Source organism: Diabrotica undecimpunctata, chromosome 1 (genome assembly GCF_040954645.1).
Source record: "Diabrotica undecimpunctata isolate CICGRU chromosome 1, icDiaUnde3, whole genome shotgun sequence".
NCBI lineage: Eukaryota > Metazoa > Arthropoda > Insecta > Coleoptera > Chrysomelidae > Diabrotica > Diabrotica undecimpunctata.
The window spans coordinates 16,410,113-16,428,293 of NC_092803.1; the positions used below are offsets into that span (position 1 = coordinate 16,410,113).

General features: G+C 32.7%; 1 protein-coding gene across 3 annotated transcripts in view; it reads right to left on the reverse strand.

Annotated features, from left to right (window-relative positions):
• Positions 1-275: 275 nt before the first annotated feature.
• Positions 276-18,181, reverse strand: part of LOC140445412 (transient-receptor-potential-like protein) — a 142,530-nt gene continuing 124,624 nt past the window's right edge. For all 3 annotated transcript variants that reach the window (XM_072537438.1, XM_072537429.1, XM_072537421.1), the window contains exons 5-19: positions 13,851-14,031; positions 13,527-13,718; positions 12,072-12,306; positions 11,237-11,389; positions 10,653-10,908; positions 9,942-10,075; positions 9,668-9,791; positions 9,377-9,572; positions 9,139-9,306; positions 8,860-9,085; positions 6,239-6,374; positions 2,371-2,451; positions 2,108-2,295; positions 943-2,048; positions 276-884 (exon numbers count right to left, since the gene is read on the reverse strand). In XM_072537438.1, coding sequence (XP_072393539.1) covers positions 768-884; positions 943-2,048; positions 2,108-2,295; positions 2,371-2,451; positions 6,239-6,374; positions 8,860-9,085; positions 9,139-9,306; positions 9,377-9,572; positions 9,668-9,791; positions 9,942-10,075; positions 10,653-10,908; positions 11,237-11,389; positions 12,072-12,306; positions 13,527-13,718; positions 13,851-14,031 — 3,493 coding nt within the window. In that variant the 3' untranslated portion in view covers positions 276-767. The remainder of the gene's footprint in view (positions 885-942; positions 2,049-2,107; positions 2,296-2,370; positions 2,452-6,238; positions 6,375-8,859; positions 9,086-9,138; positions 9,307-9,376; positions 9,573-9,667; positions 9,792-9,941; positions 10,076-10,652; positions 10,909-11,236; positions 11,390-12,071; positions 12,307-13,526; positions 13,719-13,850; positions 14,032-18,181) is intronic.

The following is an 18,181-nucleotide window of genomic DNA, read 5'->3' on the forward strand; positions in this document are numbered from 1 at the left end:
TTTTAATAAGTTAAGTTTTAATGTTTTGTCAATTTAAAAATTTAATGGATTAACCTCATGTTGTAAGTTTTTATACTAGTTTTATATAATGTTATTTAATTCTAATTTCATTGTATTTACTGATACCATATTTTAGCATATCCTGAAGAGGCAAATAAATTTTGCGAAAGCTTGATTAAAGAACAAAGAGTTTCACTTTCCTGCCCTATTAATGACTGCAACCTTAAAATAAAACTTTATTTTACATATATATATATATATATATATATATATATATATATATATATATATATATATATATATATATATATATATATATATATATATATATATATATAGGAGCACAATACTTTGTCAGTCTCTGTAATTGTAGAAACCAGCATATCACTGCGATTTCAAAGTTATTGGTTGAATTGAAAGTTATTTTACTCAAAGTTATCGTCAGCTATGCAAAGGTATCTCCGGAGATCGACAAGATGTTAGCAGAGTATATAGCAGAGAAGTGAAATTATTTTTGTTCTGTAGTAGTCCACACTAAGTATCGACAAATAAAAAATACATGTTAACAGATGGTGAACGGTTGCTTCTGATTGGAGCAGTGGAATAACTCTTGTTTAACTTTTAGACTCGTTAGAATATGGAATATAATAGAAGATATATGAAACTATTATAAAAAACCAAAATTCCAAACAAGGCACTCTTTGAAGGGCCCATTCGAACAACTAATCGATATTTTTATTCCTTACGGTGATCTAGGTTGTAATATTTTATAACCAACCATATTTTGGTTGTGATTTCGTAGTATGAACTCGCTGAATATTTCGTAGCGCTAGGGGAGACATAGCGGAAGTCATCGGTGGCGGAGTTTGTAGTTTTTCTTTTTCCTACAATAAATAGTATAGCTGTCAGATTTTAAAAAGTAAAACTGGTACTATTACTTACGTCTGCAAACGTTACAACATGCTTTGGTCCAGATTTTACTTTTTCTGGAGTCTTCTTACTTTCATCATCAGATTGTCCTTCTTTTGTTAAAGCTGCTACCTCTGCATCTGCTTCAGACTCTAATTCTGAACTTGACCTTTCAACCTTCTCTGCAGTATTTGTATCATCTTTGGTCTTGGAAACTTCTTCACAAGCAACTGTATCGCCATCTATGGATTTATTAACGTCTTCAATAGAAGATTCTACTTCTTTAAAATCTAAGGATTCCTTTTCCACCGTTTGTGACGTGGGAATTGGGCTAGGTGATCTTCGAACAGCTGATTCTTTAATTGGACTAGCTACAGTAGCTTCTACATCGATTGGTTCTGGTGTTTTTCTTGTTGGACTACATTGTTTAGGTGGACTAATAGGTGTTGATTCTATAGGATCGGAAGTAGATTTTGGGCTCTTGCGTGGTTCTGGAGTACCTTTTGGACTCTTTGGTTGTTTCGGTGTACTTGGAGACGTGGATTTTAATTCGAAAGGTGCAGGACTCCTGCTTGGACTTCCTTTAAGGCTGCTTTTCTCAGGCGACTGTGGATCTTTTAATAATACTTTAGGTATGGGACTGGTCGGTCTAGGTATAGATATGACATCTTCTTTTGATATATCGTCAATAGACTTTTCATCTTCTGATAGATTCCAGTCCTCACCAAGCACATCTTCAACATTAGTTTTACGTTTGGGGTCAATGTAGGAATCAATAGATTTTTTTCCTGGGCTTCCAGACTCTTCCAGAGGAGGGGACACTATTATTGGAGGTGAGGTAATAGTATCCTGTGAATAGTCAGTTTCTGATATGTTAATATCCTTGAGGATTTGATCTAGGGAGTCAGACGAAGACGAATCTTCAGATTGTTTCATGCTTGGCACTGGAGAAGCTTTGGCGCTATCAAATTCAATAAGATCTTTCTCTTGTTTATTAAGTTTTGAAACAGCAGGACTAGATGTTTCTTTTGTGGCATTAGTTTTAGGTGGATCAATTGAGATGGTAGGTGTAGCTGCTGTTGGTGTGATTTTTTTTACTGTTATATTCGGACTCAAAGCATATATCTTTTTTCCTTTTTCTAAAAACCCAAAGTATACGAAATAACTAAAAAAGAATTTTTATAGCAGGATTTCTTACCTCCAGTAATTAATCCCATCATTTCGGATCCACTCAGATCTGGTAACGTTATAGGAGTTATTGGAGTAGTTGCTCTTGATAGATTTTCAGGGCTCTTTGACGTTATTCGTCGTGCTTCCTCGATGGCTCGTTGTAAATTCTGCTGTTTCTTTAAGGAATCTTTTCTGTGGCATCGACCAATTTGAGACCTACGAAAAACTGATTTAGGCAAAGTTTTCCTATACCATCGCTGGTTAGGTTAGATATTGATTATTAGTACTTACGCTATTTGAGCACTTTTCACTACTTGTCTCCACTTAATGGTGTTCGTATCCAGGACCGCTAGTTTGGCTATTCTTCGAAATCTGCAAATAATAAATAGTAAATATCTAAGAGATTGAAAAATAACTATTTCTTCTACTTTTTTACAGGAATTTTACACCTTCCTAAAAAAGACAAAATGCATGGATATAACAACAAATTTACTAAGATGTAAATTGGAGCTGGAAGGTCAGATAATAGAACGAGGGATGGAGTTAAAATATCTAGGCATCACATTATCTAGCTACAAAAAGCTCGGAACTGAAGTGGAAGATCAAGTGAATAGAGCAAACAGAGCCGCAGGCTACCTAAATGAAACAATATGGAGAAATAAAAATATCGGGAAAGAAATGAAAGACAGAATTTACAAAACAGTCATCAGACCAATAATGAGATACGCGGCAAAAACACGACTTTACACAGAGAGGGCAAAAATGATGTTAGAAACAGCAGACATGAAACACTTAGAAAAATTGATGATAAGATACTATGGGCAGAGCTAGACGTACAGATATACGACGTAGATGCAAGGTGGAGAACATGAAGAACTGGGTAAGAAATAGAACAGTAGAATGGAACGATCATGTAAGCCGAATGACAACAAATAGAGTAGTAAAGACGGCAAGAGACGGTTCCCCCATAGGAAGACCACGAAAACGATGGAACGACAACTTACTTAAGACACATTGAAAAACAGACAGAGTCATGTCTACATAAAAAGAAGAATAAGAGTGCAACAGTCGTAGATTTATAGATTTTACTTTTTTTACCTATTTCACTATGTAATGTTTTATCGATTGTACGACTACTGCAAATTGCTGTGTTAAGTAGATTTACATGAACATTTATTTAAAAGCTGTATTGCTAATTGGAGTTCATCTTTTGTTTCCTGTACTATTTGTTTTGAATATTGTTAATAATAAAACACTAAGAAAAGCACATTCATCGAGTTGTTTACTGCTATATTACTGATTTTTAGTTTTTGGGGACATCGTCGTTATATATGATGAGAGTGAGGAAGGTTACAGCATTTTCGCACACCTTCATCAATGTCTATTTCATCAGTCCTTTTCTCGCCAGTGTTTAGCACTAGTTTTATCTTGTAGTACAAATTTTTTGCTTTTGTTGAACAAGGTGTTGCGTTCTTCTAGTTTTTCCACCAGAAGGATGGTATCGTAAGTACTGGAGAACAGGAATCTCGTGACAAGGAGGAGTTTCCAGTGCGTAGAGCGAGAAAGTATTCGGTCAGAAAAGGATGGAATTTACCCGAACATTACAAACATTGTACGGCTTGATAATCACTCGGTAGATATTAAAAATTTTACAATGTTGTCAATATGTGGACGATCACAGTAATATTGGGTATTTTTAGTATGATATCTAAAAACATGAGTTTCAAATAATTTACACAATTTAATGACTAAAAGGATAAGGGAATTATTTTTGGTGAAGTATGATATACAGTATATCGCAAAAATTGTATGCAAATGAAGAAAAGTTTATCTTACATTTTACAAAAAAAAAATCATTCTTGATGAAAAGCTCAGCTCAGAAGAAAAACAAAAATATTGATTTGATTAAAATATAATATTTACCAAACAATGGATAATTATGACTTGTTTTTATTATAATTTTTTATTAGTTTTTATTATATTATGTTGTAAATAACATTTATTTATTTGATAATAAAATCGTAAATAAATTTTCGAAACCAAATTTAGAATTTCGCTTTAATCTGTGCCTTCTAGGAATTGCAAGGCAAAACAGACGTTGATAAAGATGTTATGAGAGACAAGGGGAATCTAAAAATTGCATTCCACAACATATCTCCTCAAGTAAGCAAAATTCTTAGCGAATTGGTTTCTAGTACTCGTACATAGTATATCGAAATAAAAAGGAAAAGACACTTCCTAAGATAGAAAAGATTTATTTTACGTTCAGAGCGATTGCGAAAGTCTTTCTGATAAGGCCTATTAGACCGAAATACGTATAAGCGGATGCGCAAGCGCCCTGTACGTGAAATCAAATCTTCACTGTCTTTTCCTTTTTGTTTCGATATACTCTGTACGAGTACTAGAAACCAATTCACTAAGAATTTTGCTTAGTTGAGGAGATATGTTGTGGAATGCAATTTTTAGATTCCCCATGTCTCTCATAACATCTCAACGTCTGTTTTGCCTTGCAATTCTTAGAAAGCACAGATTAAAGCGAAATTCTGAATTTGGTTTCGAAAATTAGTTTACGATTTTATTATCAGATGTCGCTACATTGCGTCTATACGAAGCCATGTTAGAGTTGCTTCCTAAAACAGAAAAGATTTATTTCACGTTCAGAGCGATTGCGAAAGCCGTTCTGATGAGGCATATTAGGTCGAAATACGTATAAGCGGATGCGCAAGCGCCCTGTACCTACGTGAAATCAAATCTTAACTGTCTTTTCCTTTCTGTTTATTTATTTATTTATTTAATGACATTTTAAATATACTTAGTAATTATTCAGTTTAGTATGCTATACTATACTAAATACTAATTACTAAGTAAGATTACTAAATAAACTAAAAATTTAATAAATGAATTACTAAATACACTTAAACATACTTTAATCAGTTTTGTTAATTAATATTTCTGGTGACGTGTGCTTTTGCACATTGGTATAAAGTGAATAAAAATTTTAATATAATAATAATACTTAGTTTTAAATAACATTTCTGCCGATTGACAAGTTACCTACTAGGTATGTAATTCCCACTAAGATATCAAATAATACCAGATCATTTAATTTTTAACCATCAACAACTTTGTCGATAACAGTTTTTAGATAACATGAATCATTTTTCAATGATATGTGTGGATGGAACCTTATTTTTCCAATAATACGTTCTTATAAAGACATAACATCAACATTATTAGGTGATCTTCATTATACGTCACAAGAAATTAAAAAAAAATCATTTAAACATGTTTGTTAATAAATTTACTGTATAAATACGATATATAATGGTCCATACTATTCCGTAAACTTGCTGAGCAGCGCTGATTGACACAACAGAAAAGTGTTATACATAAAGCTGTTGTTAGAGATATCTTCGCTTACTTAGTCCACTAGTAATAAAGTTATCAGAATTAAATCGCAAAGCAGTCTTCATACATGGTTTTAACTATAACAATATGTTCTTGCAAAGGCATAACTTTGATTATTTGGTAAACCTATATTATACGTCAAAAAAATAAAAATCTTGGATGTCTTATGTTATTAAGTGGCTCATCGTTTATTAAGCCCCTTTCCGAGTAGATGAAAGCTATATGGGCTTCGAGGTATGCGTGTTTGAATTTGTCATTTGATTCTTCTGTGAAAACTCCTATGTCGTCGTTGTGTTGTAATTTTGATAGTTCTTCTTCGTCGTAATGTATTTCTTCTCTCGTGTGTGATATTTTTGCATAATATTATAATATTCTTTCCATGTTCTGTTGATCTGTTTGTCCTCAGATTTGTTTTCTTCTATTTGGTCCTTTAGTAGTCTTGTTTCGATGCTAGGATTGTTTTTTGATGCTTTAAATTTGTTGTAGAATTATTTTTTATTTTTTTTGCAGTATTGTCTATGCAAGTTATGATTTGCCCATTATTTATTGTTATTGCTGATACTTCATTACTTTATTACTATTCTTGATAGGTGTTTATTTAATTTGTTGTAGCTTCTACATATTACATTTCTTATTTATCTTTTCAATTAGATGCACGTTATATATTGTTTTATTTATGTTCTGTTCCTTCCCTTTAATTCATGATATTATTGTAGATATAACTATATTATACAATTCTTATAGATCTTACCTGGCCAAGGATCCTTCATTCTCTGGAGGAGGCGCAAATAACTCTAAATCTTCATCTTCTTCTTGAGATATTGGAGCTACTTTGAAGTCTTTCATTAGTCGCCTTTCCCAAACTTTCATCCTTTTACCTAATATTGCTAAAAAATATAAAAAAAATAAGTATGTGTTTCAACACAAGTATATAGTGGATACTCTCAAGAATAAACAGGCTGAAAGGGCAGTATGTAGAGTATGGATTCTGACCCGTACTGAAAAATGTAAAGAGATAGTTTAGCATTTTGATTGCATCGAGAATGTATTGGCTAAATCGTGCAGGGGGGATGATGCTGATACAGAAAGTGTTCAATATTTTTACGCTAGAATAATAAAGAGACTTTTTTCAACATAACAAAATCAAAAATTATATTAAAATGATGGCATCTCCTAATGTAAAATGTTCCGGAAATAAACAAAACGCCTTAGAGTTTGGATATTCGGATGAGCAATACTGTAAAGGGCGGGGATCCTAACTATTTTCTTGTATAATGTCTGTTGAATGTTTCACATGCGAAAAACAATATTACATTTTTCGTTGTATCAAATCCTATAACTATGACCCACAATTTCAAATCATTACCCAATCTAACCCTTAGTAATATTTCCTTCTACTTATTTTCATCTCCTCTCTCTGATTTTGGTGCCTGTAACGAATAGACATATTTTTCGCCTCCCTCTTGACTGTTGACTCCCGTAGACAACAGAGCAGACTCTATCTGCTGCTTCAATTCCAGTAAAAATGGTCGGGTTCTAACACCCGTACCATAACTAAAATTTTTAATGCGTTTTTTTGTGGAGTCCAGTGTACAGTCTTTAGTGTGCTTTTTTCATTGTTTAAAAAAGAAAATAAAAAATTGAACCAGCAATTTTCTGCTTACCACATGATCTCTCCTAGTACACTTCAAAAATACTTCCCTTTTCCAACTTTTGAATTATTTATTTATTACTCTTTCGTGGTCTTCCTTTCTTTTGAAAAATAATAAGATGGTTCTAACAGGAATGTAGAGCGACGATACAAGGTAAGTATATGATTGCATTTTCTCTTTGGTATATATATAAATTGTTCAGAAAAAGTATTTTCTTATGGTTCTGATAAATAATTCCCTTAACATCTAGGTTCCCCTGGGTTTTCCTTGTCCCTCTAAAAAAAGACAAGATCTTTTATTCTTCCTTTCTTTTTATGTTAATATCTTTATTTTTCCTTTCTTTTTATACAAAATTCTGTCTATTTCCATTGGTATGTCAATAAATTTATTTTGATCCAAATATACACCATACTAGATATATATATATATATATATATATATATATATATATATATATATATATATATATATATATATATATATATATATATATATATATATATATACCCACGTCCCAAATTTCGCCGTTGTATCCTTCAGACCACCTGAGCGCCTGTTTACGAGGTAAACATACTTGATCCTGGATTTTTTCTTTTCTATAGCCACCCAGAAAAATCTAGGAATAAGGAAAGACTCGCTCATATTTTATTCATTGATCTCAAAAAAATATCTGATATTGGATTTGTATATTACAGGTTGATTACTTACCGAAGTTAAATGTGTCGATAGCAATTAAAGTAAATTGTATACTCACGCTTAATCAAGCCATTAAGAGCGATGCTGGGAATATTTATATTCCACTATGCATCAACAATTTACCCATATAAATTACCATCTTTCTTGTACTCATTGCGTCGAGTAAGGACGATAAATATACGAAAATGGTTGCGTTTCGATTTAATTTGAGCTTCTTACCACTCCCTGACACGTGTTTCTGGGACTTCCCGTCATCAGAGAGAGCTTGTAAGAAAACTCAAACTAAACCAAAACGCACCGACTACTCTGGCAATTATAGAAAAAATAATTACCAGAGTATGCTACTAGAGACATCTAGTGATGAAAGATGAAGTTAAATGTGTCGATAGCAATTAAAGTAAATTGTATACTCACGCTTAATCAAGCCATTAAGAGCGATGCTGGGAATATTTATATTCCACTATGCATCAACAATTTACCCATATAAATTACCATCTTTCTTGTACTCATTGCGTCGAGTAAGGACGATAAATATACGAAAATGGTTGCGTTTCGATTTAATTTGAGCTTCTTACCACTGATGACGGGAAGACCCAGAAACACGTGTCAGGGAGTGGTAAGAAGCTCAAATTAAATCGAAACGCAACCATTTTCGTATATTTATCGTCCTTACTCGACGCAATGAGTACAAGAAAGATGGTAATTTATATGGGTAAATTGTTGATGCATAGTGGAATATAAATATTCCCAGCATCGCTCTTAATGGCTTGATTAAGCGTGAGTATACAATTTACTTTAATTGCTATCGACACATTTAACTTCATCTTTCATCACTAGATGTCTCTAGTAGCATACTCTGGTAATTAATTTTTCTATAATTGCCAGAGTAGTCGGTGCGTTTTGGTTTAGTTTGAGTTTTCTTACAAGCTCTCTCTGATGACGGGAAGACCCAGAAACACGTGTCAGGGAGTGGTAAGAAGCTCAAATTAAATCGAAACGCAACCATTTTCGTATGATTACTTACCTTTTTCTTTCTTTTCTGCAGATGAAATATCCATTCCATTCTTTCCAAGAACCTCTAGTATTTCATATCTAAAGGAAGAAATGTCACTTTTCAGTTCGTTAACATCGTCCTCAGTAACCATTGCCTCATCACATTTCCTGTGCATGGCTGACACGTATCTCCACACAAGAGCTCTCATAACTGCTGTATATCTGTAGTCCCTTTCTTTTTCTTCTCGATTTCTTCTCTTAAATAACCAAAAAATTATTTTTATATTTACTGAGATCAAATGACAGATACCTTAGTCGACATTCTTCTCATTTTGTCCTTCTTCCTTATTCCTAAAAGCTTGAAGAACATTTTTGGTTTGGGGAAAATGTTAAAAGGTGGGGGCAGGGTTCCAGTTTCTTCGAAGTAACTCATCCAGAGCTTCGTTCTAGCAAATTTCCACTCTGTATCTGAGTGTTCCTACAAATTTTATTGAATCAAAAGTAAAACGACACTTTTAGTAGCAATAAATGATTTATAATATACGTACATCTATCATAGCGTACGAATTCGACATCATAGCTATAAGAAGGTTCAATAGTACGATCACATTGATCACACTGTATGAACCAAACATTAGAAGACCCCAGAATCTGGTATATGTTTTAATTCCAGTTAGCTCAAAGCTGGAAAGGTCAACCATTCCAAAACTGGCCCAAAACAGTGACTGCGACGACTCAAAGACGCTGAAATAAAAAAAACTTGGTCAAATCAAATTCATAAAGTTAGAGTTACTTATGTAACCAAAATATTATGGTTGCTCTTTTAAATCAGTACATACTTTGCAAATCGCCTCCATTTCATACAGGCATCTGCAGCTCCATCAAAATCTGGTTCACCATTTGGTAGGTGATAGCACTTCTTTTTCTCCAAGTCAGAGAAGTACCATAATAGTTGGTTAAGGCCTAAAATTTTTAAAAACTTAAATCACTAGATCACTACAAGGTGATATAGTATACTACTTCTATACTTGTTTGATAAATAACACATAATATTTGCTACTATATTTACAATGTTATCAAAAATTGTGGATAATATAGAACATTTTTACTTACCACATGCAAAGGCAAATAAAACTAATGAGTATATAAAGAAGAATTTGACGATGTCGATAACCATTCGACCTAAAGATACCTGCAATGGTCCCAAGTGAGGATTGATTGAGAAGAGATGGACTAGTTTTAAGGCACTAAAATAAAAGAGAATACTAAGTTCTTATTCCAAAGGTGTTTCTTAATTTTAAGTCAATTTTATACGTAACCTCTACTGATTTTTTATCTTTACTACCTTAATCCATAACAAAAATATACTAAATTGTTAATAACATAAGTTGCTTGATCTAAACATTGAAGTATATCCAGAAATAAATTCAAAATATCGGAGAGGATAGCAAAAGGTAAAATAATAGTACCTACAGTGCAACATGCTATCCAAGGGACTCATTAATATTCAACTCAGCGTATTGATATGGTTAGAGGTCGGAAATCACAAAAACAAGGGATCATTTTAAAAAACAGGTAGATTCCTTCTTTATAGAATTTCCCACCTCTAACACTAGCACCATGCTGAGTTAAATATTTATGACTCTCTTAGATAGCTTGTTAGACTATACTAGTAAAGAAATATAATTGTAATCTTTGTAGTTCTTGTAAGAAACACCGAAAAAAATCTATGAGGCTACATAGTGTGAATATTGTAGTTTTATTTAGGCCAAAGGCTTCACCTAAAGAATGGGTTGTAGAACAATAAACGAATCCCATACTTACCTAAAAATATTTGCAGCCGCGAACAAACCCTCAGCAATGAGTTGAGGATCAAAGGCATACCATTCTTCTCTTCTGATGTATGCCGTGGACGGATCGTTTTTAATCTCAGCCGCCTGCTGAAAGTACGAAGCCACACGCAGTAAGAACACTGCTGTATATAATACGTTTCTAGTGAAATCAATAAAGTTCCATAAGTTTCTTAGGTATGATTTTATCCCTTCAACGAATATTTCCTGAGTCTCTTCGAAAATGAAACCTGAAAATGTATTTAAATGTTAATACAATGTTGTTAACATTTTAAATCGTATTGTAATGTCCTAACAGTTTCTTGTCAGTTTTCAAACTGCAAACTATCACAAAAATACCTTTTTTATAACTAAATCTTCTAATTTCTAGATAATTCTAGAAATCCCTAGAAATTTCTATAAAAATTTCAAGAAAAATATTCTCGTTAAACGTTCTTGCAGAAATATCTTAATACCTTGTTAGAATAATAAAAATTTACCCAGTTTTTTTTTTTAATATTTAATGAAGTGAATAAAAAACTGATACCTATATTATACAGTTGTCAAAAAAAAAATTACCTATGACGTATAGAAGAACAGCATATTCCAATATGGTCGGAGGATTGCCTCTTTGTTTTTCATACTTCTCTATTACATATGCTTTCATGGAATCTGATCCAAAATGTTCTAAGACCAAGTCATCAGCTCTCAGTGACACCAAAATGAGTAGCACTGAAAACATTCAGTAAATCTGAAAATCTGTAGTACTTAATACAATAATTTTTTTATAAATAATCAGATTTTTTATAGAGAAACAGATATTAGATATGATACCATAGACATATGATACCAAGACTAATGGATAAAAAGAAAAACGAGTGGATAAGAGAGAAAACAAAAGTGAGGGATATTAGACAAGAAGTCGCAAAATTGAAATGGAGATTTGCCGGACACAATATAAGACAAAAAGAAGACCGATGGAACAAAATTCTTATAAGTTGGAGACCGTGGGAATATAAACGAAGCAGAGGAAGGCCCCAAATCAGATGGGCAGATGATATCAAGAAGCACGTGAGCTCTAGGTGGATGACTATAGCGACAAACAGAGAAGAATGGAAAAGGATTGGGGAGGCCTATGTCCAAAGATGGACCGAAGAAGGCTAAGTAGATAGATAGATAGACCATAGACTCAACCGTGTTTTTATTTAATTTATTGGAAAGTTTTTTCATTTAGTTCTTCTCATTTTAATCAGCATTGATTATCTGAAAGTGGTTGTGAATAGGTTGTGTCTGATCATTCTAGAAATATAATATCTAGTCAACAGTTTAGTTTTAAGAATAGGCACTCGAAACTATTTACTATATAATAGTTATTGTTCATAGGTAATATAAAATATAGTGTAAAATAACTTACATAGAAAAAACAAATACGATGATGCATGTATCAAGAATTTCATGAACGGTTTCCTCATCAGTTTTCCTGTATGTGTTTCTGGTGCAATCATATACAGCATACAGTAGAACGGAAATAACACTGCTACCCTTACAGTGATCATTATTTTCTCTTTTGATGATTTTCTTCTAAAACCTGGGACCCCTTCGTACCAAATAGCTGCTAGCAGTTGTTGAATGTTTGGATGCGACACAAACTATAACAGTGTACATATATTTAATGCATGTATACCATTAAAAAATGAAATTAAACAGAAATGACGATATTATAAGTACGTTCGATATCTCCATTAGGAAAAAAGGTCGACAAGGCGACGAGATATCGCCAAAGCTGTTTATTCTAGCACTAGAAGGCGTCTACAAAACTACAAGTTAGTCAATATATAGCATCGTTAATGGCAAGTTAAACCACCTCAGATTCGCTGACGGCATCGTGATTATAGCTAGCATATTCGAGGAACTACAAAATATGGTGGAAGAACTGACAGACAGCTCTCAAAACATCGGTAAGCCTAAAAATAAATATGTAAAAATCAAAAACAATGACAAACACAGACGACCCCAGACGCATAACTATAAATAGCAATAAAAACAAGTCCAAGAATAATAGAATAATCAATCAAAAGATATATCACCAATTGGTAGAAGAAGTATCGGACGACTGCGCAAAAAATGGAGTGCCAATCTTCCAAAGGGTATCAATCCGCCAATGAACAATCAGTATTGCTTATAAAGAGGAAGAAGGAGAAGAAGAAGTCCAAAATTATATCTACCTAGGCAAAATCTGAAACTTGACAAAGAGAACCAAATCACTAGGAAACTTGGAAAGGAAAAATACCTTCCAATCCCTTCCAGCAAAGTGTTCAACCAGTGCAGCCTTCCTATCATGATATAGATGACAAACAAAAGTCGGGCATATGACAACAAAAATTGTAGACAAAATGACCAACGTTGGAACGCCTCCAAAGGGTCAGCAATACATTGGAGACCGGGCAAAGGTAGACTACCGTGAAAGACCACAGATGGGATGGGTAGATAACATCAAAAAAATAGCTAGAACAAATTGGAAGTATGTTGCTCAGATGGATGGAATGAGTTGGAAGACGCCTATATTCAAAAATGGTCAGTAGAATGCCAAGAAGAATGCATTTCATTTCAAAAGAAATATTTGATTTTTCAAAATTTTCTTGTATATAGTATGTGGGAGGTAATTTTGTAGACGTTTTAAATTAAATTAATATCTTTTCCGTTCCTAATTGAAAGTTAATAATAAACTTAAAATTTGGAAAAATTTAATATTGCATTTTCAAAAGTAATTGATTAAAAAAAAACACATAAAAATTTAAGTTTTCATAAAAAAGTAGAAGCAGTTATGAAATATCGTTGATAAATTCGTTGATACGTTCTATATAATTACCTTTTTCTGCTTGTACTGTATAGCTAGCTCTAATCTAGCTAGTTTCATGTGTTCTCCTTCTTCGTACGGAGGATTTTCTGGATCGTGGTTTAGTATTATAGCCAGTTCCTGAGAATTTCGGGACTGGTGTAACAAATCTACGGCAAACTGCTGACACTGGAGACGCAAATCCATATATTCAGATTTACATTCCTAGAAAAATATTAATAAATTATCGAGTGGTGCTTCTGCAGACGTTTTATGCCAACGAGTAAAAACGAAATAATTATTAGTAAGTGATATAAATATATTTGAAAAAGAAGAAAAAAAGAGAAAAGTACTTACAGGTTCAGCGAATGCCAAATTTCGTAGCTCCCAAGACAACTGGAAAGCTGTCAGCAAGGGATCACTTGAGGATAGAGCTATTAGGGACGGACTGGCAAGGGCTTTGTATTCGTTTAGTCTAGATAAAGAATGTCGAAGGGAATCTTCTTCGGATTTTTGTATACATTCATCACAGCCGCATCTAAAATAAACAATATACAGGGTGAGTCATGAGGAACTTTACATACTTCTACCATATGTAGAGTCCCTCAGGGAGCATATCATGTGGCCACTAAAAAATGTCAACTCCTCTTCTTTATTAATTAACAGGGTGATTTGTGTAATTGACCATTTATTTCATTTTACCGTAGTGTTTATACGGCTCATTTGATTTTTTTAATTTTTGCATGATACAGTACACTACTATCAAGCATTCGACTGGTATTAGCTAAACTAAAAAATTCCAGGACTGGCTTTGGAAAAATTAATTTAGGGATTCGTATTAAATACTACACCCTGTATAATTTTTTTTTTTAAATGCAATAAGTGATTTTCAAACTACATAAATAGCCAATGAAAACGACATATGCGACAATGTTGTCGCACTTTTATTAAATTTTTAGTTAACGATCAAATCTTACCTAAAATTGAACAACCATAATGAAGTATGTAAGAATGGTAGAAGTATGTATGGTAGAAGTATGTAAAGTTCCCCATGACTCACCCTGTATAAATATCTATTATGTCACTTAAGAGATTATTTTTCATATACGGGGTGAGTCATAAGTAATGGATCAAATTTTACGTTCAGATAACAGAAACAAGTTCACTTAACCATAATGCATCAACGACACTATCAACACTGTTAATAATAAACGATTAAGTGTCGAGTCCTGATACAATCTTACTTTTACAAGAAATTCATTAGTCTTCTCTTCATCCTAGATGTCTTTGATAATCTACACATACTTATCCAGAACTCTTTTCTTGCTGAGTGTACACAGGATCTCTCGACCTATGTTGCCAGGTCTAACGTTTTTGTATAGACCTAAGGTTTTTATATTATAAAGCTATTAAAATCCACCGTAAACACTTTTATTGGAAATTGTTTAAAATATCAAATACGCCAAAACGTATGCACAAACGGCTACCGCCCAAAATGAAAAACGCCAATTGGTAAATCATGCTCCAACAATACTGTATAATACTGTATAGTAATAAGTTATAATCTATATCAATATTTTTTATATCAATATTTACAAAAAAATGGTCAAATTATTTGAAGGAAAACGGATTCCGTGTTTCCAAGACTGTATTGACCTTCCAACTGATGAAGCGCAAATTGTCGTTGTACCCAACGACTCAGTAATAACTAGGTTTAACCCATAGATTCCTCATATTTTTCTCAATCGGTGTATTTGTCATATCTTTGCTTTGGTGTATTTAATGCATGTTTAAAACTTCCAAAAGCTGTTGATTGTGTAAAAAACGTTTATAAATATACTAGTCTTCTCCTTCTTCTTCCTATGCCGTCCCCATTAACGGAGGTTGGCGACCACATTTCTAAAAGTATCTCTGTCTTTTGCAACGTGAAATAATTCGTCTACAGTCATGTTTGTCCAGTCTCGAATATTTCGCAGCCATGACTTCCTCTTTCTACCTATTCCCTTATTGCCATCGACTCTACCCTGCATGATGACCTGCAGAAGACTATATTTATTATTTCTTAGTATGTGTCCAAGGTATGCAGTCTTGCGTACTTTTATAGTTCTCAACAATTTTTTGTCTCGACCCATCCTTCTCAGCACTTCCTCATTGTTGACCCTGGCAGTCCATGGAATTCTCAACATTCTCCGGTATATCCAAAGTTCAAAGGCTTCAATCTTTTTAACTATTTGCGCTTTTAGTGTCCATGTTTCTACCCCGTACAATAGTTGCGACCAGACGTAACATTCAACAAACCTCAGTCTCAGTGCAGTATTCAGATTTTTGTCACAGAACAATTGTTTGAATTTTAAGAACGCTGCCCTTGCCATTTAATATACTAGTAATAGTATCAAAAGGGTAGAAGCTCTTAAATCATCTTAAAATTTCACTCAAACGAAGATTCTTAAAATTCTCAATACTGCTCAAACGTGCTGATTGTCTTTGTTATTAGCAGAATAGTAGAACAATACAATCCTCTAAACATTTTCTTCACCATCACATTCACAATAATATGTAGATCATAATGGAGCACATACTACCATTATTTAACAATTTAAGTAAATAAGTGAAGTCTATGAAGCCCAAACTTTATAATCTACATTCCCGAATGTGCAATCTTAACAAAACCCTTTTTGAAAACAAAAGATTTTTTTGGTACCAGTGACCCACGTTAGATCCAGAATCTTTAAGATCCAGTTTCAAAAATCTAGATAACTGCAAACCAATGGCAAATTTATATTTGCAGCCAAAGACAACCGAATACATTAAAAAAAACAAAATTTGTCCTCTAAATAAATTCGTATTCTTCGCATACCTTGTCTGAATTTCTACGTTGATAAAACATTGCAGATTTCTTATAGGTATTTTTTAAAAGCAATGTCAAAATCTATGTCACAGTCCTAGATTTAGATAACAGAAAATAATTTCCAAAAAAAAAAATGATAACGAAAGAGAATCCTAATCTTAGATCTTTGAAAAAATTATAAAGAAAATCTATCAATAATATTTACATATATTTTTTTAAATTTTTTTGTAAATTGGATATTATAGCAATAAACTTTTTTGAAATGAGCATATTTTTAATTTTGACTTCCTTTTTTCCTTTCCTTTTTAACGGCTTTCCCAGAAATAATTGCAAATTATATTGTTCTTTCCTGTTTAGTTATTACTAGCAACTTACCTACCTAATTTTGGAACTACCGAACCACTTGGTAATTTGCAATAAATACTATTTAACTAAGTACAAAGATAATAAAGTTTATACAGGGTGAGTCATGAGGAACTTTACATACTTCTACCATATGTAGAGTCCCTCAGGGAGCATATCATGTGGCCACTAAAAAATGTCAACTCCTCTTCTTTATTAATTAACAGGGTGATTTGTGTAATTGACCATTTATTTCATTTTACTGTAGTGTTTATACGGCTCATTTGATTTTTTTAATTTTTGCATGATACAGTACACTACTATCAAGCATTCGAGTGGTATTAGCTAAACTAAACAATTCCAGGACTTGCTTTGGAAAAATTAATTTAGGGATTCGTATTAAATATTACACCCTCTATAAATTTTTTTTAAAATGCAATGTGATTTTCAAACTACATAAATAGCCAATGAAAACGACATATGCGACAATGTTGTCGCATTTTTATTAAATTTTTAGTGAACGATCAAATCTTACCAAAAATAGAACAACCATAATGAAGTATCAAATTATAAGGTATTAATAATTTAAACAAATGTTATAAATTTCAAACATTTTAATTAAAATGAGTTCCTACAACATAATCTAATACGTAGAAAATTAACATCTTTACTGTCACTTTGTATTATCTCTACGATAGAATCAATTGTTTTTCAATTTTAAATTTTTAGTCATAGATCGTATTGGGGCATTATTTTCGATAAATAATAAATTAAAATGATTAAAAAGTCAAACCTCTTGTATGTGTTAGATTTGTTGATTGTAAATGATTAAAATTTTATGTCAAATAATAATACATTGCATCAACTGTACTAAATAAAAATAATTCTAAAAAAGTTTAAAATGAAGGTTGGCGTTGACCGTTTGACGTTTCTTAATATTTTATACCCATTGTCATTATTGTCATTATCAATTGTTATTTATGTGTACAAGAATACATATTTCTTCTGTCATATCTACGTTAAGTACATTGTGTTAGTTTTGGTAGAGCTTTTGTTACTTTCGTTCAAAATGCCACATCAGTTTTCGACCACAGAATATGCAGACATAATATTTGTTTATGGATTCTGTAATGGGAATGGTAGGGCTGCTGGTAGAGAATATCGCAGGAGATTTCCTAATCGTCGAACTCCCAGTCATCCAACATTTGGGTCAGTTTTTAATTATTTGCGAGAAAATGGCACTTTTCCTAGTGGAACAACAGAGCGACATGTAGATGAAGCGCAGGAAGATGACATTATGGACGCCGTTACTATGAACCCTACAATAAGCACTAGACAAGTAAGTTGAGAACTCAATGTTACTCAATCAAAAGTAAGTAGAGTCTTACAAAAAAATAATCTATACCCATATCACATTCAAATGGTTCAGCGACTACATGCTGGAGATGAGATCGATAGGTTGGAATTTTGTAGATGGATTAACAATAATCGACCAACG